Below are 24572 nucleotides of genomic sequence, written 5' to 3'. Positions count from 1 at the left end.
ATTTGTGAATTTGTGATTCATATGTTAAAACATATAACATACTTGTGAAATTGTGGCTCATATGTCAAAACATATGACATAGTTGTGAAATTGTGACTCATATGTCAAAACACATGTAACATAGTTGTGAAATTGTGACTCATATGTTAAAACAACATGTAATATAGTTGGTTGTGAAATTGCGATTCATATGTTAAAACAATTAACATAGTTATGAAATTGTAATTTATATGTTAAAACATATAACATAATTGTGAAACTTGTGAAATTATGATTCATATGTTAAAACATATAACATAATTGTGAAATTGTGGCTCATATGTCAAAACACATATAACATAGTTGTGAAATTGTGACTCATATGTCATAACATGTAACATTATAGAACATACTTGTGAAATTATGTAATTCATATGTTAAAAACATGCAACATTGGTCAAAATTGTGAAATTATCCATCAAAATTAAGTAATTATCGGTCATATTTGTCAAATCTATGGATTCAAGTGTTAGAAAAAGGTTCGACCCAAAAGCAACCTTGGTCGACCCAAAATCAACATGGGTCGACCCAGAGATCAACAGAGTCGACCCAGAGATCAACATGGATCAACAAAATCGACCCAGAAATCATCATGGTCGACCCAGAAATCAACAGAGTCGACCCAAAAACTGACCAACAACAAAATTCCACCGTAAATACTTAAATCGAAATTAAAAAGATCAATACAATATTCAATAATTAAAAGATAAATACAATGTCCAATGATTATCAAACATATTACAGGCTAAAAAATATCTGAACTCAAATACATAAACAAACACTGGGTCGACCCAAACTTTGTCAATTTGGTCTACCTAACATTTTTCTTGGGTCGACCAAGCATAATGGATAGACCAAAATAGCTTGGTCGACCCAAGCAAGCAAATGTTTTGCTTGGGTCGACCAAGCATAAATTTAGTCTACCCAAATTTTGGTCTACACAAGATGTTATTTTGGTCGATCCAAAAAAAATGTTGGGTAGACCAAATTTTCAGTGATTTATAGGTATTCAAAGTTCTCTGAAGCAATTCTGACATAAAAAATAACACAAAAAATTGCATAAATTTAAGAAGCGCTTGGGTCGACAAAAAAACATCGGGTCGACCCAAGAGGTCAACCTTGTGGGTTGACTCTTTCTTCTTCAAGTGAGTCGAAGAAACAAAAGCAATAAATCGAAATAAACGTTAACATTATTAGATTTTTGTCAGCCATTTGAGCGATTGAGTTTGCTTAGATTGGAAGGATCTGCGTCGAGAATTTTCGGGAAGGGAAAAACGATTTGCATTGAGAATCGTCGGAAAGAAAATGGAAGGAGGTCGACGGAAGAGAAACCTAGTTTGGAGTCAACTGAATGATGAGTGGATTTAATGTTAAGAGTTTAAGTTAATTATATATTTACACTTAAACATTTATGTAAATTGGGGTTTTTTTAAAAAAATAATGTAATTTTTAAAAATTAGTTCAAAAATAATTTTAAAAAAAATTTCAAAACTACTGCAATCCGCGCTTACCAAGCACGGACGGTGTTCCACATAGGAGCGTCCGCGCTTACCAAGCGCGGACGCTCCTACGTGGAGCAGCTGTACGTGCCACACAATGCCATTCGTCCAATCCTTATCTATACTCGATTCTTCTTTCCTCCTCCTCCTCTTATTTCCTCCTCTTATCTTTGCCCTCTCATTCTCGCATTTATCAGTTTCTCATTTTCTCATCGAAAATTTTTTTTGACGAAGTTGAGAAGATCTACAACATAATTTAGAATGACAGATAATCGAAATCCAGAATATCCCAGTATCCTCTATTTACGAGCGACACATATGTCATCAAGAGTGTCTTCGTTAACCGTTGATGATATTGTCAAAGTGAAAAGGTCAGACAATTTGATTTGGAAGTTATATACTTATAATTACTTACACAGGCGTGTACTGGAATATTTAAATCAAATGGGTTTTTATGGAGTTTTAGAATGTGGCTCACAAGTTATTGATAATCATTTGATTACTGCACTTGTTGAACGTTGGCGACGCGAGACACACACGTTTTATTTTTCATGTAGTGAAGCAACAGTGACATTACAAGATGTTTCAATAATTTGGGGGCTAACAATTGATGATGAAGCAGTAACTGGAGTAGATGTGTCATACAAAGTTGAGGAATGACAACACATATGTTTGGATATGTTGGGATTTTTGCCAGCATCAAAATATTTGAAAGGTGGTCATCTGTCTATGACTGCACTACACGATCATTGTATATATAACCTTGTTAATGATGAAACATCAGAAGTAAATGTTGTGAAATTTACTCGTTGTGTTGCGTTAATGATTATTGGAAGAATAATGTTCCCTGACTATCAAGGAGGGTCAGCTAGACTAATATTTTTGCAATTGCTACGAGATGTTGATAACGTGAAGTCTTATAGTTGGGGTAGTGCAGTTTTAGCATTTCTATACAGTGATTTGTGCAACGCATCACGTATAGAGAAGACTACAATGGCTGGACCTTTATATATCCTGCAGGTATCATTAATGTAATGTGATTATTTAACACAATATTTTGGTTAAATTTGTTAATTTTTTTTTATTATTATAAGCAGATATGGGCATGGAACAGGATTAAATGTGTTAACCCCGATCGAGATGGGTTAACATTAGTTGTACTTCCCGTTGATCCGGATGCTTTGATTCAAGTTTCTCCATATGGTGCACGGTAATATTTAAAAATTATTGTGTTAATGTCATATATATCTTTTATATTTCTTGATATGTAAATTTTTTTTTATAATTGTAGGTGGAAATATGGATTTAGTTACACACATTCGCCAACACATTCTGTAAGAATTATAAGAGATTCTCTAGATCGTATGAATAATAATGAGGTATTACATAATGTTAATACGTAATAGTGATTACACGAAGACTATTTTGTTTTGATTGATTAAATGAATGTTCAATTTTAAATTTTTTTTTACAGTTTAATTGGAGCGTATATCAGAAAAATGACATAGATGTGAAGACGATTATTGATTCATACGACAACAAAATATGGCGATGTGTTTGTCCCCTTATATGCTTTGACATCGTGGAGATGCATCGTCCTAATCGGGAAATGCGACAATTTCGAAGACGGCAATCAATTCCAGGGTCTGCCGTCGACAATGACGATATGCATAATATCACGAGACTAGGACATCGAAACACCAATTGGAGAGATTATCATAGGAATTCAATTGAGTTGTGGAATAATAGGCTGAGATATGTTTATAAAGGGGTGCGACACGGGCGATTGATGCAAACTGACGAAGACTACTTTGAATGGTACAATCGAATAATTTTGCGCATCATATCACCTGCAGTTACTGTCGTTGGTTTTCAACCACATCCGTACAATACTTTTGTTGGAGAAATTAATGTTCAACAAAATTTTAGTACGCCTTCTCCATTTTCGCATCAGTCATCATTAGGATGGAGAAGTGACATGGTTAGGCAACCAAGTGGGTTTGCAGGAGACTCTACGATTTTTACGTCAGCTGAATTGAATATTGCAGGAACCTCTAATACTCAACCTGATTTTTTCAGTAATTCAGGGTTTGGTGACTTTCGTCCGTTTGGTCAGACGGATTTCAGACTCCTTATTGGTCGAACACACAAAGTTTCACGAATTTGCTTAACGTTGGAACTCAGCATATTGTCCACGTACACATCGTCCGCGCTTGCCAAGCGCGGATTGTATTAGTTTTGAAAACTTTTTTAAAAAAATTATTTTGAACAAATTTTTTAAAATTAAATTATTTTTGAAAAAAACCCATGTAAATTGGCTTGTGAATCTTTTTTTTTTAAATAAGTCAGGATCCAATCCCTTTTCCTTAAATTTCCCCATGTTTGCGACCATTGAGACCCAAAGCTATAAATACTCATAATTGAGTCATTTATGAAGTTACAAAAATTCTCCATATTTTTTAGATCAAGGGAATTTAAGAGCATTTAAATCTAATTTCAAAACCTCGCTGAGTGTCCACCTAGCTGATCTTATAGCCATATACCAAGTCTCCGTTTGATATGTATGATAGGATAACTAAAAGATTAATAATTAGAGTGATTAAAAAATGAGAGATAATGATAAATAATATAGTAAAATAAAATATATGATGTTTGGTATGATTTTAAAATTGTGGATTAATTTTGTGTATTATCTTGAAATGATCAAAATACTTCACTATGTGTATATAATCACCTTTCCTAAATATAATAAACATAAACAAAAAATAAATAAATAATATAAAATAATAATAATAATAATAATAATAATAATAATAAACAAATAAATAATTTTAAAAAAATTTCGATTAATTCTTATTATTATTAATATTATTTTATTACCTATTCATTTCATATCATTCATTATTATCTTTTTTTTCTTGTTAATAGTTATTATATAATTATTTCTTATTACTTAGAATGGCTATTATACGTTGATTATTTCTTATTATTTTGTTACTAATTCATTTTTATTTTACTAATTATTCTTTTTCCGACTCGTAACTGTTATTGTTTATCAAAAAATTATTTCTTATTATTTATTATTAAATTTTTTTATTATACAAATCCTGATATTAATAATAAAAATTCATTTTTTTATTTTCTAAAATTATTTTTTATACAATTATTATTCTCGTTATAATTAATGATATATTATTTTAATCAATAATTTAATTATAGTTTCATCATTAATTATAATTATAATTAATCGATAATTTTATTATTCAATAATTTCTTATTAATTTAATTAATTTTTTATCATTATTTAATTTCTTTATTATTGATATTAATTTGTATCTTTTCATTTATTATTATTATTTTACATCTTGTTATTTATTTAGTTATTATTATTATTATTAATTTGAATAATATATTGTAGAGGATCGGATTGAGTTTAGAAGGGAGGGTTGAATAAACTCAACGGAAAACTTAATCGATTTTTCAAAATGATGTGCTAGAGTCCTGTTAGAGATACTAGCAGATTCTTGTTCAAGTTTAAAGACCAGCAGATCACAAGATAATGTGCGGAAACGATCTATTGGTTAGTGGGTGAAAAATAGTGAAACAGAAAAGCAGTAGAAGTCACAAGGTTTGTTTCTGGAAGTTCGAAGATGAATATTCTACGTCTCTCCTTCTTCTGTTTCCAGAAGGTATCACTAAAAGACTTTGGTGAATACAGTACAACAATTGTACACACCCAGTTCAACAGGACTTACCATTCGCCTACTGAAACTCTTAGTTTTACAATTCAAATACTTGAAAGATCTTAAGTTCTGGAATGAACTATTTTCCAGTTACAAAATCTTCTATTAATGAAGTGAATAGCTTAAGAAGAGATAAAAAAAAATAGCTAGCACAAAATGATCTCAAATGATCAAGTGTATGCAATGAAGCGTGTGCTGCTTTTTCAGTGTTGAGCTTTTTAGATAACTGAGAGTTCTAGCGATGCTCGAATGATATTCTTTAATTGAGATTCGTTCACTACTTGTTTCTAGAAAAGTGCTCCGTCTTCATATATAGGCTTAAACCAACGTTAAAATCTGAACGGCTCTTTTGACTTTTCAGTGATTCAGCTTTATTGCTGAAAATGGACCCTACAGAATACATTAAAGCAATCAGTCTCAGTTCATACCAAAAAATGGTAAGCCGTCTTAAATGTTCCCGTACAACATTTAATGGCATTAAATGAAGCAATAAATGCTAGTATCACGTTAATAGATCAACGGTAATATTTAAAGACTTGAGATACGCAACAATCTGCTAGTGTCTATTTCGGGTTTCTGGTTTTAGCTAAGACGTCATTTGTTAATTAGATTAAGCAGTACTTGATAAGTGCTGCTACTGGTTTTAGCGCGTTACAAGTGCTTCTGGTTTTCTGCTTATTTACATCTACTGGTTTTGTACTAGCATCTCCATAATAAAATTAAGTCTAACATATATTTTGAAAAATAATTAAAAATTAAATAGCTAGTGAGTAGTAAATCCATAAGCTAGGTTTAAGACGATTTTTAAGATTGTAATTATATTTTATTGCATAAACTTTTATATTTTAATATTTATTGCGAATTCTTACATAAATATTATTAAATCATATGTATAAATGTAGTTCATACTTGTTATTATTTTAAAGGGTAAAACAGGAAGTATATATTATTGTCCTTGAGTTGTATAAAAAGTCACGGGGCAAGCTGTGATGGTTCATCTCCCATATAATATGTACAGTGCGGGCCATGCACGAGCCATGTGAAAGCCCACAAGAAAATTGGGAGTACTAATACTTATATCAAATGTGTGATGAGGAGTGATTACTGATCAATCACCTTTTTATCATGCCAACCAAACTAACAGTGTGATTTCAATATGTTTGATTTGGATATGTAATAATAAATGATAGATAATATTAATATATTTAATTTGAATGATTAGATTTGGTATAAGATGATAAATTATATTTTTAACCTTTTCAAAATTTAATAAATTAAAAATAAAAAAGATATGCTGGATAATTTTGTAATTTTATATCATTGATTTGTTATAACTTATATGTGAGATAAATAATTAATAATTTTATTAATGTAGGCCACCAAATTCTTTCAATATGTTTATGTATCAATTTCGTGTTTGTTTTTCCTCCTTGTAAACTGTCTTGCTTTGTGATATGGAAATTTAGTTAGTGCGTTAAGTAAATCATCTTGTTTAGTGATATAGAGTTTAGCATCATTTTATACTCGTAAATCATCATGTTTAAAGTTGTCATCCATATTGTTAATTTTTCTGATTTGGATGTTTGTTAGTGATATCTTCCTTCAGTTTGAAGAAGAAGATGATACGTTGAAGGGGTTTATTTTCAAGAGTTGGTCTCATGTGAGACCGTCTCACGGATCTTAATCTGTGAGACGGGTCAATCCTACCCATATTCACAATAAAAAGTAATACTTTTAGCATAAAAAGTAATATTTTTTCATGGATGACCTAAATAAGAGACCCGTCTCACAAATACGACCCGTGAGACCGTCTCACACAAGTTTTTGTCTACTTCCAAACTTCTATGAACAAATTTTGTTTTTTTACTTTCCACACTTATTTATTGCTTTGCTTATTGCATTGAGATTATAAGTATGTACCCATATCAAACATATCTTTTCTACAACTAATTAAATATTAGCTTATAATTAACACTTATTTTTTTTTTTATCAAATAGTTTCGAATCTAAACAAATTAGAATCAACTTGTGGTCTAAATATTTTCTAAAGATGATCAAGATTTTTTAAATAATAGTCTAGTCACCCTTCCTCTAGACCATATTTCTTGTTTATTCGATCCTATCAAGCTGTATGAGAGTGGTTTTATTTGATATATAAAAGTGCTTAAAATGTCGTCGAAATATAATTCAGTTTGCTAATGCGTCTATTAGCAAGGCTTTAGTATTTTCTAGATATGATTATGACAACGAAAGATTCGATTGAAGGTACATCTCTGAACAATGGATGATGATAGTTGGCGTGCCATCAATGATAATCTTTTAACGATAACCAAACTCACTCCCATTCTGGTCGTAGCTCTGATCTAGTTTACTCTGATCTTCTAAGAATTGATAGATTAAGCATATTAGTTCACTAATCTAGTGCTCTATGTTAGGACGTCGTATTCTCGCACCCAAAATGTAACGGAAGTTTAAAAAATTTGCTTGGACGTCGTGTGTTCAAAACATTCATAGGGCATTTAGAATTATACCTTTGCGTTCACAACGCTGGACTCTCAACTATTCCGGTGTTTAGGCGGATATAGCGCTTCTTGTAATTCCCTACGAACGGATCTTCAATGTTAATCGTCTAATTAGGTCAGAAACTTTGTTCTTCGCTTGGATTGCACTAAAAATCGCAAGCGATTTGTGCCTTGAGACTGTAGCCTCCGAATTTTCAAAATCTGGAGACGGTTTGGCGCGACGGTTCGGCGTGGCAGCAAGAAAAAGAAGCCGAAATTAGTTTTCCCCAAAACCTTGTGTTGGCCGAGAATTGCAAGGATGATGGAGAGACGAGAAATTTTCAAGTTAGAATCTTAATTGATTCTTAATCAATAATTATGGATTCTTAATCCATATTTATGCAAATCTCATTCTTGCAAAAATTTCTTCCAACTATTTTTGGTGGCCGTGAGTTGTCTTTCAATTGGGAAGGGATTTTGTGTATTTTTTATGGAAAAAAAAAATCTTCTGAATTATGCCGTGTTATGGTATATTTATAGAGTGAGACTCCTTCTCTCTCCCACAAGGACTCTATATTTTCATTATAATTAAATTATCATATTATTAATATATAATGTATTTATTAACATTTAATAATACATGATATAATAATATCATATACACATATTTTATATTACCATATAAAATATATACATATATATGTATATTAAATTAAATAATAATTATTTAATTTATAAATTAAATCCTTGGTTAATTTAATTCTAGACTCTTCTAGAATATTTATGAGAATTTGTACATGTTAGTAGTCACTGCTACTAGCACTACAATTTAATTAGTAAATTCCAAATTCACTAAATAAATGATTCAGAACTCATTATAACCCCGATCGACGATCCGAGAGCACCGATGTATCAAGGATACAAGTCTTGTTCATATAATGAAAATCAAAAATTTCGAAGATCAAAATTTTCACTTAACATTTTGGGCAGCTGCCAGTATTATTGAACTCCTTCACAAAACAGACAGTTCCACTCTCCTTCCTTATTTAGCAATCATGCCAACTTTCATTTCTTTCATCCTATGAAATCAGTTCATAAACTCCTTTATAAGCTTCTTGTTTGATCTCCATCAAACTATAGTCGTCAAATTCCAACTCCTTGAAATTTGACTATCTCAACGTGAACACAGAATCCGATACTTGTGTGACCCTCAATGATTCAGGGATACAGCAAGCCGTGGGTTCACATCTCCATGTGATTCAGAAGAACATTTATTTTTATTCGGGTTTACCCTAGTTAACCCCATTCTTTTCTTCAACTCTTTGATCAAGAATGTCAGAACTCATTTCTAATTGCACCCATCGAATCATGGTAAGAGCGTCTAGTAGCATCGCCCCATGATCCCCTAGGTATCACTGATAGTGCCTGCAAGAACATTTAGTCATGGTTAGCGTACAGTATTGTCCCTTCAACTCATATATCCCTATCGAATCTGCAACCATTGGTAAATCGAGAGTTGCATATGAATTCGATAACGATGCGATTTATCTTAGAGTACTAATAGTGGCATGGTATGTGCAACTAGGAAAACACATTTTCCTAAAGCACATTTCTTGCTCTGACCAGAGACTCCTTGCACTATTACCTCATCATATCACATAGGATATCTTCACCCGTAGGCGAACGGTGAATCCCCGACTACAATGGATTCGCTCCTACGTATTTCGAAACTACACTCAACCTCGCCATTTGATGACCCTTAATGGAGAAGGTAAACGGATCAAAGTGCATGCTAGTACGTATAGCCTCTACATTGTCCCGGGTCAAAGGACTAATGGTGTACAACAATAACTGCGGACTATTCCACTCGATAAGTAAGAACCACTTGGATAGTCTGAGGGAGGGTTGTTCAGTGCATCATCATATGATCACCCATCTGTGTGAATGGACATCTCCATGCCATTGCCAATGAAACATGGCGTTTACACCACATATGCTAGTCTCAAGCTCGAGCGACCTTTATCCTTGTTTTAAGCAGCTGATTTGATTAGGAACATGTTTAGAATATACAGTATACTTCCTAATGAGTTTCATGATCTTACGTTGCGACGCAGATCTCATGGTACTTATTGTATATTCAAGGACTTTATCTATGCAGCTTGCATGGGTATACAGATAAAGTATAATGCCATAATTGAATAAAATCATAAATTATTATTAAAATAAAGATTGTTTTATATTAGAGTCAGTAAAAACCCGAGCCACAAGTTGGCTTGCTGGGCACCTACTCTAACAATCTCCTACTTTCCCTATAGCCAACTACCATAGATCTTAGACCCATTGCTTCGCGATGCTTCTCAAACAATGATCCTGGCAGGGGCTTCGTCAGTGGATCAGCAATGTAATCTGCAGAGGCGATTCTCTCTACCGAAATGTCTCCTCTTCCCACAATCACCCGGATTATGTGGAGCTTCCTTAGTATATGTTTGGATCGCTGATGAGACCTCAGTTCCTTCGCTCGCGCAACGGCACCGGAGTTGTCACAGTGGACCGGGACTGGATCAACTGTTTAAGGAATGACACCCAACTCTTGGACGGAATTCCTCACCCAAGCACCCTCTTTTGCTGCAGCCTATGCAACTATGTATTCGGCCTCAGTGGTTGAATCCGCTGTGGTGTCCTGCTTGGAACTCTTCTAAGAGACAACACCACCATTGAGCTTGAATACAAATCCAGATGTCGATTTCGAATCATCCACATCTTATTGGAAGCTAGAATCAGTGTAGCTTTTCAATTTTAGTTCTCCACTCCCGTATATTATGCATGTTTTATGTATTTTAGCATGAAAAATATTGGAGTTTGAATTGCTTATCGTATTGACGATTATTTTCAAAATTTTGATGATTTTACGCTCGTTTGGAAAACATTATGATTTCTGAGGACACGCTGCCATTAGGAGTTGTTTAAGGGATGAGAAAAGAGTCGTAAGGGGGGCAAAATACATGTTGGAACCAAGCTTGGCACGGGAGGCAACCCACCTAGGGTTTTCGAGGGTTTATTTAAGGAAGAATGCTGCATGCGGCTCGGCCAGGGCTTGGGAAGAGGCCGTGCTGGATGTAGTTCGGTGCTAAGAAGAGTCCTAGCCTTGTACAGCCGGTAGGGTAAGAGCCCACACGTGCAAGGACTCTTCCCATGCACGTGTAGGGGCGGCTTCTGAAGGACGGTGTGTGGCTTGGTTGGGGGGGCTAAGCTGGTCCAGTAGGGTATAGAGAGGATGATCAAGGGTCGGGACAGGGGCTGGTGCACCATGGCTCATGGTGGCTCGATAGGTGAGGGCCGCGATTCAAAGGAACAAGGGAGTAGGGCTCGGGGTCGTGCGCAGGGACTCCTCGCGTTGGCTGGGGACTCGTGCGTGGCCTAGGGGAATCTTAGGAGGGTCAGGGCTAGGTGTGGTCCATGGTGGCTCGAGGGTGGCTCGGGTTTAGGGGGAGCCATGGCTTGGTAGTTAAGCTATAGTTCGAATGGGCTAAGAATTAGTAAGTGGTTCGAACCATGGTCCACGGGGGTCGGTTCATGGTTCACGATGGTATATTAGGTATAAAAAGCTTATGTTTAATTTGAGAAGAAAATATTTAAGTTTGAATTAATTCGAGAATTAAACGCTTTACGATTTATTAATTAAAGAATTAAATCAAAAAGCCCGAGTTTACGTCAAATAAAATATTAAAAATTAAATTTAAACTTAAATGATTATTTGGGATAGTCTCGAGTCAATAAAAGTGAGAAAAAGTCAAAATCGAGAAAAATTAAGTCCAGGAGCAAAACGATCATTTTACACCTGGGTAGTTCGAAATGAGTTGGTAGTGTCTCGAGGGATCATAACGCATGCAAAATGATATTTTATAATGTTTATGATGAAAATATGAGATTTTATCGTTTATGGTAAAGCTGTGCAATTTTTACTGTTAAAAATGATATTTTATAAATGCGAAAGGTCAAGATATTTTATGATTAAAAAGAAAAGAAAATATTTTGAGGATGTGAATTGACTGTGATAAAAAATATGATATTTGATTTTTGGGAATATCGTGAGGGAAAAGACCCTAGAGAGAGCTCGTTTACAGGAAAAGGTCCCAGAAAGAGCTCAACAATCGTATTTCTATTTTACGTTGGTGCTTAGTGCCCGTCTCCATGCGCAATGGTGAGCTAAGACTGATTAGTCGACCAAATGATAAATGCTAGTCACTTTCAAGGATTAAACTTCACCCAAAAAGATAAATTATTGAAAGCTTTACGATTTACCATTTATTTATGCTTACAAGTTTATTTTAAATAAAAGTATGATTTTAATGCATGAGATTGTATATGTATTATTTGTTACTCATATTTAGAACGTGGTAATCATTAGGCTTGAATGTTGCAAGTGATGATGATATTGAGGGAGGCGCTGACGCTTGAGTGGATCGAGTCCGGCAGTACACTGTTGAGAAACTTTATTTTCTGTATTAGCTTGATAGTTAAAAGATTTAAAGATTTTTGTTCATGAATTTATTAGAGATTTTTATGCTTTATTTTGAATTTAGTTTGATCATGTTAAAGATTGAAATCGAATGTTGTTAATTGATGATTTAGGGATTTTTATGCACATAAGATTTTAAATGTTAAATTATTTCGAGTTATGGAAATATTAAGTTATTTTAAATGATGAATTTCTAAAGTATGTATGAAAAAAAATTTAGTGAGATTTTAAAATTAAAAAATAAAAGACGTTTCAATTATTCTACAAATCTATATAATTAAATAATACAATTATCATCTATTATATTTTATCATACATGTGTTGGACAATATAATAACACTTATAGTTTATATTAGCAAGAGTACATTTTTATCCATTACAGTTGCATATAAAAATACACCATAAACTAATTTAAAAAAATATTTTAAACTCTATACTATCATACACATAAAATTACATTAGCAAGAGTGCATTTTTATTCGTTACAATACATATAAAATACACCATAAACTAATTAACAAATACATATTAAAACTCCATTGTAACAATAATAATAGTTAATCACAGTTGATAATAATATTTTGTTAATTTGGTCTTCCAAGGGGGACATCAAGATGGTCTTTATCATCTTTATCTTTATTATCACTCCATTTCTGAAATTGTGGGACCACCTGTAACACGTGGCAACATGTGATTAATCCATATAATTTATGTATATACAGTGTTAATTAAAGTTAAACATGCTTTAATATCTAAGTCTCTTGTGATACGGTCTCACGAATCTTTATCTGTGAGACGGATCAACCCTATCGATATTCAAGATAAAAAATAAGACTCTTGGCATAAAAAGTAATATTTTTTCATAGATTACCAAAATAAGATACCCGTCTTACAAAATACGATCCGTGAGACCGTCTCACATAAGTTTTTTTTGTCGTATATGTATAGTTACGAATTTTTAATAAACACAAAATATGTAGCCCTTCAAATTTATCAGTAGGGGGATTTGATCCCCAAAATAGTTAAAGACATTGAGTCTTTAATTTGAAGGTTGGGTTTGAATATATTAACACATAGGACATGTCAGCAATTATAGATATTTATCAACAATTTTCGATATCATATAAACGATTTCGGTATCACATCATCACTTCGATAGAACATGAACAATAAAATTGGGTAACTTATAAGATCACTTAAAACATAAAAAAAAATAAAATAAAAAAACTTAGAGAAGAAATTTGACAATTTTTCCGAATTTGGTTTTAGTCAACATGATACTTCACATTGTTAATATATCCAATGACGTCAACATCTAGCAAAAAAACTGGAATAAAAATGAATTAAATTATTGGAATAATAGAAATTTTGATTATTCAGAGGTCAAAACTCATATAGACCATTTTAAAATTTTCCTTGATATGTATAAATATCATGAATCGAACCAATTTTCAAAATTAAAAAAGATAATTTAATGTAACAGAAAATCAACATTACGCGTGACATATTATTGCAGATATGTAGTGAGACAAACCTGATCTTGTGAAGAAATATGGGCCGATAGTAATTTGGATTTCTTGTCTGTCTTTTTCCCACTGGACTCAACAATATCTACAATCAAATTTACAAACATGATAATATTATTTATCATGACAAATTAATATATAATAAATAATTTCTTATATAAAATCTTGTTCCATTTTATATTTGGATATTCAATAAATAAATAAATAAATTTATATAAATATCTCACTAATCATCGTTAACTTTTTCATGTAAACATAAATACAAATTATACATACAAACACATACCAAAAATTGGTGTGAAACGATCTCACATGTCATATTTTGTGAGACGGATCTCTTATTTGGATAATCCATGAAAAAATATTACTTTTTAGGTCAAGAATATTATTTTTATTGTGAATATCGGTTGACTATCTCACAAATAATGATTCGTGAGATCGTATTACGAGAGAACTACTTTAAATTTAGAAGGACGAAAGAAAGAGATTCGGGTGGGTAACTAAAAATAATATCAAGGTGTCTTAATTTTTCATTATATATTTACCTGAATAAATTTTTGTTTAAAATTATTAGTTGTATATATGTATAAATAACACAAATCAAGCCCAAAAAAAAAAAAATTTAAACAAAAGGAAAAAGAAATCAAAACCATTGAAGTTGTTTTTAATTTGCCTTTGGGAAAAAAAAAATCGATATACCTGAAGTGGAATGTCTTCTCCTTCTTTCCCTGACTAAATCCTCGGTCGACTCCAAGGTGTCCGGCAAATAGCGATCGAGGCGTGGGTTATAACGGCTGTTACTCTCGAACATTGTTCGGACAAAGGTGTCCTCCATGGAATTCAGGAAATGCACATGCCTCTCATTTGTCCAATGTGACTTGTTCGAATCCATCGCTTTCTTGTTATTATTGTTTTCCGACATCGGCCGCCGGGGGAACTGCCGTACGTGCCGCCGAGGTGGTGGTGGTGGTTTCCGGTGGGCCAAGAGTTTTCGATGGTTAATACATAGAAGATGGCTAATACAAGACGGTATGATTCGAGTCTTCCCTGGCTTTATAGGATGATTTGAAGGTGGCGGTTGCCTTTGTCAACAATTTCATCGTATTCTCCATATGTTGATATTTATTCGTGAAACTACTGTTCGTTTCCACTCTCTCTTTTAGCGCGTGCATATCGTATACTGTGAGTGCTACAACCAGAAAAAAAAAATAAATTTTTCTCATCTATATTATCTGAATTATAAAATTTGAGATCTTTACACTAATTAAATAATATTATTATTTTAACATAAAAATTAATAAAATTAAAAAGAAATAGTTAAAAATTATCGTATTTTACAACAAAAAAATGCAAAAAAAAAAGTATTCTATATTAATAATATTTAGTTTATTACATGGATCATGTATCAAGATATTAATTAATATTAAGTAAAATTATTAAATTCCAAATTACATTTGAGTGAAACAACGAAAGTCGGCAAAAATATCTAACTAGTGGCGCGTATGGGTACCAGCTACTACTAGGGGAAGTAGGCCAATTGAAGCAGAGGTGAAAATATCTTACTAGTACATGAAAAGATATTTTGTTCATAGTGTGTGACAGATTGAATAATTCTTCCTTACACAATTATAATAATATGATTATTATTATTATTAAATCCAATCATAATAATAACTAAAAAATATTAAAAAATCTCAGAACCTTTTCTATAAAGAAGATAGTGATGTTATCCACTTAGGATTATTTGATATTTTGTGTAGTGGTTTACCTAAATGACCTCCTTGTTTGCCTTATTTTCCAAGACAATTGAAATTGGGTAAAAACTTGTGTGAGACGGTTTTACGGATCGTATTTTGTGCGACGGATATCTTATTTGGGTCATCCATGAAAAAATATTACTTTTTATGCTAAGAGTATTATGAATATCGGTAGGGTTCCATCTCACAGATAAAAATTCGTGAAACCGTCTCACAAAAGACTTATGGTTGAAATTGTACTTGAGTCAAGTTCTCTCGGATTGTCTTTACTTTGATTTGATTTTACTAAGAGATTTCAAATCCGTTAAATGACTAAAATACAAGTTTAAAATGACATTGAAAGAAATTTGAAATCCCAAATATCATATTTATCCAAACCATTACAGTTTACTTAAATAACGGATTTGAAATTTCGAATCCATTAATTTAAACACACCTTCATATCAATAATTTATTCATAAATAAACCAAGATAATTACTTGTTTTTTACATTGTAGGATGAATGTTAACATATAATTTGTGGTCCAAGGTATATTTTGTCGCCAGATGATATGTCACATATGGTGGGTGATCTTTATTTTATATATTTAGTATCATTGGATTCCATGAGTTTCGTATTTTTATGGGTTTTTTACATTATACATTAATGATGTAATCTCATGTCTTTTTTACCATACTAGAGGAAATCGGAAACGAAAAACTTGTTTCCTCCAATTTTGAAGTATTGGAAGTCGTTTTGCTTTATTTTTCGTTTAGTTTTGGTCATATTAGTTTTATTTTGAGTAATATGATTTTAATTCTCATCACATGTGACATGTAAGAAAAAATATGTGCCAAAGAAATCATATTCGATGGATTTATTAGTTTCGGGTTAAAAAAGACAAAAAAAATCCAAATTACTGAATTTTAACAAGTTGTCTAACTAAAATATAAACAAACCAACTTATGAGATTAAAATTGAAAATTTCCGACTATATTACTAGTATTTGTGTGCACACCTTTTATTGTTGAAGATAAAGAGTTGACACTTTATCGCTAAATCTAGAAAGGAAAAGGTAGAATTATTATCCGATACACTTTGGCAAATTGATAGAATAATAATTGAGTCGATTATTCTACATAGACGATCTTTATTAATTGTGACTTAGGCGGTTTAGATGTACAAAACTTGAAATAAGTATCTCACAATAAGATGGATAAAGATTGCATTGTAGATTAGAACAGATAAAGAAATTTTATGAATTTAAATATATTATTGATAATGTATGAGAAAATGAAAATAAGTGAAATAAATACGAGTCAGTCTCGTGTGAGACGGTCTCACGAATCTTTATTTGTCAGATCGGTCAACCCTACAGATATTCACAATAAAAAGTAATATTATTAACATAAAAAAGTGATACTTTTTCATGGATGACCCAAATCAGAAATTCGTCTCACAAAATACGACTCATGATAGTACCGTCTCACATTAGTTTTTGCAAATACGTAACGCCTGACGCATATTTTACGCTAAAGTTCTTTTCCGTCAGGAAGTAAAGGGAAAAGAAAAATTAAAGGCAAATACCTTTTTGGGTTAAGTTCAATTCTCTTTTGTCCTATTGATGGAATTGCATTTTAACATTCTTATGAATTTTACTTATTTTTTCTTTTTTTTTTAAAAAAAAAAAGTAAGAAGAGAGACAATAGCTCTAATTTCCTATAAAGAAATTCAATTTAGATTGCTATCTTTCTATTTTATATGCAAAATAATAATAATTTCATTGATAAAACGAAGCACAAATAACTTTTCTAAACAATGAAAATTATTTCTCTCAAACTGATGTACATGTTGACATATCTGATTAAATCAAATATATAATATAATAATTTCGATTATATAAAGATTTATAGGTGAAATAATAGGATTAATTTATACTATATTTATATTTGCATAACCGGAAATGTACTACGAAATGAAGTAGAAGTTTTCATTTCGTCTTTGGTAACTGCTCTATGAGGTTTATAAATTTCATATGAAAAATCAACCAGAGATGAATATAGGGCGAACTCTTCCCTTTCTACAAAAATATAATCAAATTAATTAATATATAACCGTTCGAGAAACGTAGGACTAAACGTTCACCAGGTTAACAAAAGTTATAACTTGTAATATGTTAGAGTAGATGTCCTGTGAGCCAACTGTTAACTAGAGAATTTATTGACTCACTTGTAATAAACAATTTTTATTTTAATATAATTCATTATTTCATGGTTTGTTATTTCTATATCTGTATACCCATTTGATCAACATAGATAAAGACTTTGATTATAATTTAATACAAATGAATCGTAATTCGATGTTGAAACTCATTTGGAAAAAATGTATAATTTAAATTCGTTTCTATTCGATTCAGCCGCCTAAAACATGAATAAAGGTCGTTTGAGCTCGAGACTAGCATCTGTGATGTTGTGTACCACGTTTCTTGGTAAGACCATGTTGGGGTTATCGTTTTTCTCGTGTCCAAATCGCAGCGGAAGTTTAAAATTTTTATTTTGAAAATCAAAATATTTGGACCCTCTTATGATTTAAATTGAATAAACATTCATAGGGAGTTAGAAAATTTTACCTTTAGTGAAATTTTCACTCGGCTCCAATTATTCCGGTATTGGCGGATATAGCTCTTATTGAATTTTCCTACGAACTTTCTTCGATCTCCGATCAGGTCCACGACCGTATTATTTGTTCCTCTTCTAACTTGCACTAGAAAGTATAGAAAATATTTTGCGTTGAGATAGAACGCGAAGATGAAATCGAGTCAATACTATTAATTAGCACATGCCGAATTTTTCTTGCATAAGAAAAGAGATTTCGAGAGCAACCCTTTTGAAATTGGGAAGAGGCAATCTAAATTTTAAAACTTTCGGATGCTATCTGTAAATTATAATCAAAATCATTATTTTATTTCTAATCCATAATTTACTTAATTAATAAAATTAATTAAGTTAATTAAAAATTCTAAATTCATGTCATATCATACCCAATCTCGGTTTTTTAATACACATAAATTTTTGAGAATGTCATGTATTAATATTATTTTTCTTTGTGTTCAAGTTTTATAAAATTATGGTATCATGAATATTTTCACATTACATAAATCAATATCATATTTTATAAAAACTTAATGAGCTATATTTTAAATCAATTAAAATATAATTGGATTATTAAAACCTATTTGAACTTTAATAAATTAACATGATGGTCTTATACTCTTACAAGCCTATGATCCATGCTCTCATTACATCGATCTCATCATAATCCCTATCGACGATCAAATATCATCGATGTGACAATTTCAACGTGTTTGTTATTATGATGCACACCATAATTTCGAGATCACTAATATCTAAATAAGACATATGCATTCCCTTTGACTGTCTTTAACAGTCATGCTCTCAAAATTTCTATAAGCTTTTATAAACTTTATTTATAAGCTTATCGATTGATCCTATCAAACTTATTTTTCTATAAATTCAACTCATTGAATTTATTATCTCAACAGGAACAAGTAAACCAATACTTATGTGACCCTCAATGGTTCAGGGATATAGCTTGCTGTGGGTTCACAACTCATTGTGATTCAGGATAATTTCCTTTATTCGGGCTTACCCTAATTTGCCCACATCCCATGCACCAACAACATTTGATCATGAGAATGTCAGAAATCATTTTCTGATTAAACCTATCCAATCATGGTAAGAGCGTCTAGTAGCATCGCCCCATGATTCCCTAGGTATTACTGATAGTGCCTGCAAGAACCAGTCGGTTATGATTAACGTACAGTACAGCCCTTCATCTCATATATCCCCATCGAATTTGCAACCATTGGTTCATCGATGGTTGCATATTAAATTCGATAGCTATGTGATACAATCATGAAATATTCATAGTGTCATCGTATGTACAACTAGAGAACACTTTCCCTAATGTACATCTCACACTCTGGCCAAATATTTCATACACTATTATTTCGTTATATCACATGGGATATCCACATCAGTAGGTGAGTGGTGAATTCTCGACTACGATGCACTGGCTCCTACACATTTTTCAATTGCACCCAACCTCACCACCTTGTGACCTTCGCAGAGTCGGTAAATGAGTCAAAGCACAACCCTAGTATGTAGAGCATCAGTGTTGTCCCGGATGGTAAGGACTAATCATGTACAATCACAAACACGGACTTTTCCTCTCGATGAATGATAATCACTTGGAAAGTCTGAGGGAGGGTTGTTTGGTACAATCATCGTATGATTACCCATCTGTATGATTGGACATCTCTATGTCCTTACCATGAAACACGATACACAACATCATAGATGTTAGTCTCAAGCTCAAGCGGCCTTTATCCTTTTTTTTAGGCAGCTGAATCGACTAGGAACGAATTTAGAATATACAGTATTTACAAATGAGTTTCAAGATCGAATTACGATTCATTTATATTAAAGTATAATCAAGGACTTTATCTATGCTGATTGCATGGGTATATAGATAAAGTAAAATGAAATTATAAAAAGTTAAATTATATTAAAATAAAAATTGTTTATTTCACTTGAGTAAATAAATTCCCTAACCAACTGTTGACTTGCAGGGCATCTACTCTAAGATGAAATAGAGATGTCCAAACATACAGATGTGTAGTCATATGATGATTATACCGAATTGTCCTCCCTAGGACTTTTGAAGTGGTTATTATTCATCGAAAGGATAAGTCTGTGGATATGATTGTACACCTTAGTTCTTGCGCCGCGGGACAACACTAAGGCTCTATATGTTATGGCTGTGCTTTGACTCGTTTACCGACTCCAGGAGGATTATCATGTGGCGAGATTGGTACAGTTGCGACGCATATAGGAGCCAGTGCATTGTAGTCGGGAGTTCACCGCTCACCTACATGGATATCCTTTGTGATATGATGAAATAATAGTGCATGGAATATCTGGCCAGAGTATGAAATGTACGGTAGAGAAGGAATTCTCCAATTGTACATGCGATACCACTATTTATTCTCAAATATGTGTCACATAGTTATCGAATTCTTATGCAACCTCGATGAACCAATGGTTGCAGATTCGATCAGGATATATGAGATGAAGGGACCTTACTGTACGTTAATCATAACCGACTGGTTCTTGCAGACACTATCAGTGATACCTAGGGAATCATGGGGCAATGCTACTAGACTCTCTTACCATGATTCGATGGGTTTAATCAGAAATATGATTTCTAAAATTCTAATGATCAATTGTTGATATATAGAATGGGGCAAATTAAGGGTAAGCTCGAATAAAAGATTATGTCCTGAATCACAAAGAGTTGTGAACCCACGGCTAGCTGTATCCCTGAACCATTGAGGATTACACAAATACTGGATCATTTTGTTCCCGTTGAGAGAATAAAGTCAAGAAGTTATGTTAGGATCGGTTGATTGGTTTGGAAGTGTTTAGAAGAGGGGGGGTTTGAATAAACACTCACGATTTTACAACCTTTTTGAATGAAGTGTCAGTTCTGTGACAAACTAAAACTTAGGAATCTCGTCGGTCAATGACAATCAGTTTAACTGATAATAGTTACGGAAGTAAACTGACTGAAAGATAGAATAAATAACTGAAGTAAGAAAACACAAAGATTTATGGATGTTCAAAGATTTCAAATGCTCGTACATCACCCCTTCTATCACAAACATAGTATATGCACTAAAAGACTTTGATCAATACAAAACTTGTACACACTCACTTCAGTTTGGACTTAACACTGCCAAAACAGAAACTCTTAGTTTATGAAATATCTCACAGTTCTTCGACTGATCTTAGCACAACTGATCTATTTAAAGATCAAATAAACAACAAAACAGTTTGTGCTTATAAGCTCGAAAGGTAGCCTCAAATGCTACAAATAAATCTGATAAGTGTGAGATTTTTAATTCTTGAGTAAGAGTGATAAATTCAGCAGGGTAACAGCAAGCTTGAGAGAATAGATAGATCGATTAGATGTTTTTTTTTCTCAACTGCTCTTCTCACTTATTTATAGGCTTCTCTTCAACGGTAACATTAAATATAATTTGAATCTTTATATCCGTTGATTGCCACATCAAAATTCCTCTGACATTCATACACTGTAAGCTCTGAAATGCGGCGTTCCACTATGAGTTGCAGTATGCTTTGTATTGTTATCGGTTGGGTGTCCTTTTCTCCAACTGATGACGTGTACAGCTGAATGATCAGCTGATAAGCAATCGCTGGTAAGCTCATAACTGAATATATCAACTGATCAGTTTTCAACTGATCAGTCAGTTGTATTCGTGAGTTCAGTTCAGCTGGTTTCAGTTGCCTTCGATAAACTGCGCATTAATCTTCAGTTAGGCAATTGTAAGTTGATTTAAGTAGTTCAGTTACTTGATCAGTTTAATCCAATTAAACACTTAGTTTGTCAAACAACCGAAATTAAGTTTCCAACAAGTTGAATTTATATAAAATTATGATATAGTAAATTCAAGGAGTTAAATTTATGATAATTAAATTTTGAGAAAATAAATTCAAGGAGTTGAATTTATGAGATAGTAAATTCAAGAAGTTGAATTTATGAATTTATAAAATTTGGAGAGAATAAATTCAAGGAGTTGAATTTATAAAATCTGAGAAATTAATTTATTAAACTCAAAAGTTGAGTTTATTAAATATTAAATTAAATATAATGAGAAATATGTTTAATGGGCTTGTAGGAGGACAAGTCCAACATACTAAATAATTAAAGTTCTTAATAGACCTTGATTAATTAATTAAAATAGTTGGACTAGATCAATTAATTAATCAAGCCTATTAATGTTAATTAAGAAGCCCAAATATAATATTATGGTAATTAGGTCATGAAGGCTTGGTTTAAGTAGGAGAAAAAAACTCTAGCCTCCATAACACTAATTTTCGAGAAAGCCTCCCCCCATCTCCTCTCTAATTTCGGCCACCCTCTTGGAAAAGGGGATTTGAGCCGTCTCTCGAAATTTCTCCAACGTTGAAAGTGTTTCCAAATATTCCAGTGCTATATGGAAGAGAAACTAATCTTCTAGTCGTGGACCTGATTCGAAGATTGAAGAAAGGAACCTCAAAGAACGTACATGGGATTTACAACAAGAGGTATGCTCGGTTATACTAGCGTAGTTGGAGCCAAGTGAATCTGTAGAGGCCCGTATTTCGTACTTGAAAATTTGCGGAAAAATTTAAAATTTTCTCTTTAAATAAATAAAATACCTCATTCATAAATATACTGATAAAAAATCCAATGTTTAAAGTAGCAGTGGAAGTAAATAATGTTTTCAGAATAACAACTTAAAATAATTTGACAAAATAAAAACTAAGTTTGGAATAAAAACAGTAAGTGCTGAAAATGAGGTCCTCGAGTTCCTACTACTGCCGACCCAAGCTAGCTCACTGGTCCCCGCCCTCGGCCCGACCTCATCAGTACCTACAACAATCAAGTCTAGTGAGTCTAAAGACTCAGCATGCATATATCGTGAAATAACAAGTAAGTATATAATAAAATCGCATGCAACTTAAAAATATCGTGTCGTAACGTAAACATGGAAATCGTGTCATGATTAATTATAATTACGTGCATAACTGAAAATCGTACGTAAATTGTTTGCTCGATAGAGCCCTGTCATAAAATAGCATATCATAATTTTCTGTTGAGAATATGTTCTACGCGAGTGGCCCATAACGTAACGTAACATAACATAAGATGAATCGTCTGATCAGACTAAACCACAGTATATTGGGCGGTAAAAATCATCACAGCCTTTGGATTGGATATCCGTACCCATACATGAACATGAACCTGTCGTAGGTCACCGGGTGAAGTAATAATCCCATAAGCTGCAATCCCATGAACGTGAGGTGGCCACAAGCAATATCGCATATATCTCAAAATAAACTTTTATATTCTATGCATGTAATATAATTAAATATCCTGTTTTATTTTACCGAATGGGTTGGATCGTTTCCAGGCTCGCTGCGACCTAATTCTAACATGAGGGACATGTAAATAACTTAACTTGACCAACCCTTCAAAATCGAACAAAAAACAAAGCAATTACGCCCAACGAACTTAGTATTCAATCATGGCTTCGTACCAACCCGAACCAACATCTAACCATTGTTTAGCCATGATTAAAATACTTTTAAAATACTGGAAAGCATGACCATAGGGCTGTAATACACGAAAATTGTGCATGGAGGCCAAAATCATGAAACGCTCTTTCGAGAGTCACTTTGGCACATTGCACCGTAAATTCTCGTACGACCTCTAAACTTAACCAAATCACAAACGGCCAAAAAAATGACCTTCCTAACTCAATAAGGTACTGTCCAGTCCAAGGACATGGGCTAAAAGCCAACCAAGAACTCGAACGACACCTCTGAACCGAAGCAAACATGCTGTCCAACAAAAATACAGCAGCAGCGGCCGTGCTTCCGTGCTTCGTTTGTGAGACTATTGGCCATTGGGGCTTGAACCACCGACCAGAGCCTCTTACCAACATCCTAAGGTGTGGCTTGAACCATGACTATGGGCCCTAGGCCAACCACAATCCAAGCAAACACCCAAGACAATCCCAAGCTTCACCCGAGAACACACATGGCACGCGTGGGGGTGTTGCTTGTTTTGCTGTCAAATGAAGGATCTAATGGTTATGAGGTTAACCATGGTCCATGCAAGACATGCTAAGGTGTTGTATGAGTCATGGCTAAGGGCTAGAAGCCAACCACAACCCACCTAACACCCCAAAACCGAAACTCAACACACTCAACAAAACCAGAATTTTAAAACCGAAGAGACAAACAAAGGAGAGATTCTAACCATGGCTACAGGCCCTAGGGCAGCCAAGATCAGAACCCTCCTCCTTTGACAGCAAAACAAGAAAACGAGACATAAAAATGACATGATGGGGATCGGAG

At 33.0% G+C, this 24572-nt stretch overlaps 2 protein-coding genes across 3 annotated transcripts; one reads left to right on the top strand and one right to left on the bottom strand.

The window, feature by feature from the left end:
- Positions 1 to 1651: 1651 nt before the first annotated feature.
- On the top strand, positions 1652 to 3774 carry LOC140989444 (serine/threonine-protein phosphatase 7 long form homolog). The gene is made up of 4 exons (XM_073458645.1): positions 1652 to 2558; positions 2636 to 2748; positions 2830 to 2917; positions 3013 to 3774. The coding sequence occupies exons 1-4, from the start codon at positions 2217 to 2219 to the stop codon at positions 3772 to 3774; spliced, it is 1305 nt and encodes a 434-aa protein (XP_073314746.1). The 5' UTR covers positions 1652 to 2216.
- An 8939-nt stretch (positions 3775 to 12713) lies between these two features.
- LOC140990278 (uncharacterized) lies at positions 12714 to 14908 on the bottom strand. 2 transcript variants are annotated; one of them, XM_073459886.1, is made up of 4 exons: positions 14527 to 14908; positions 13836 to 13912; positions 12848 to 12972; positions 12714 to 12732 (listed from the first exon to the last, which is right to left on the bottom strand). In XM_073459886.1, the coding sequence occupies exons 1-3, from the start codon at positions 14747 to 14749 to the stop codon at positions 12886 to 12888; spliced, it is 387 nt and encodes a 128-aa protein (XP_073315987.1). In that variant the 5' UTR covers positions 14750 to 14908; the 3' UTR covers positions 12714 to 12732; positions 12848 to 12885. The 2 variants fall into 2 exon arrangements, with proteins under 2 accessions (XP_073315987.1, XP_073315986.1); XM_073459885.1 differs by lacking the exon at positions 12714 to 12732 and having other exon boundaries at positions 12741 to 12972; positions 14527 to 14907.
- Between the last annotated feature and the right edge of the window lie 9664 nt (positions 14909 to 24572).

This window comes from Primulina huaijiensis, chromosome 12 (genome assembly GCF_012295235.1).
Source record: "Primulina huaijiensis isolate GDHJ02 chromosome 12, ASM1229523v2, whole genome shotgun sequence".
Lineage (NCBI taxonomy): Eukaryota > Viridiplantae > Streptophyta > Magnoliopsida > Lamiales > Gesneriaceae > Primulina > Primulina huaijiensis.
This window is presented reverse-complemented; position numbering and strand designations above follow the sequence as displayed.

Bases quoted from the DNA above. Each gene is read 5' to 3' on its own strand.
- LOC140989444 (XM_073458645.1), top strand. From the start codon at position 2,217: ATGTTGGGATTTTTGCCAGCATCAAAATATTTGAAAGGTGGTCATCTG. The intron at 2,559-2,635 runs GTATCATTAATG...TATTATAAGCAG, and splicing joins GACCTTTATATATCCTGCAG to ATATGGGCATGGAACAGGAT. The intron at 2,749-2,829 runs GTAATATTTAAA...TTATAATTGTAG, and splicing joins GTTTCTCCATATGGTGCACG to GTGGAAATATGGATTTAGTT.
- LOC140990278 (XM_073459886.1), bottom strand. From the start codon at position 14,749: ATGTCGGAAAACAATAATAACAAGAAAGCGATGGATTCGAACAAGTCA. The intron at 13,913-14,526 runs GTATATCGATTT...ATTTGATTGTAG, and splicing joins GAGAAGACATTCCACTTCAG to ATATTGTTGAGTCCAGTGGG. The intron at 12,973-13,835 runs GTTTGTCTCACT...CACGTGTTACAG, and splicing joins ATATTTCTTCACAAGATCAG to GTGGTCCCACAATTTCAGAA.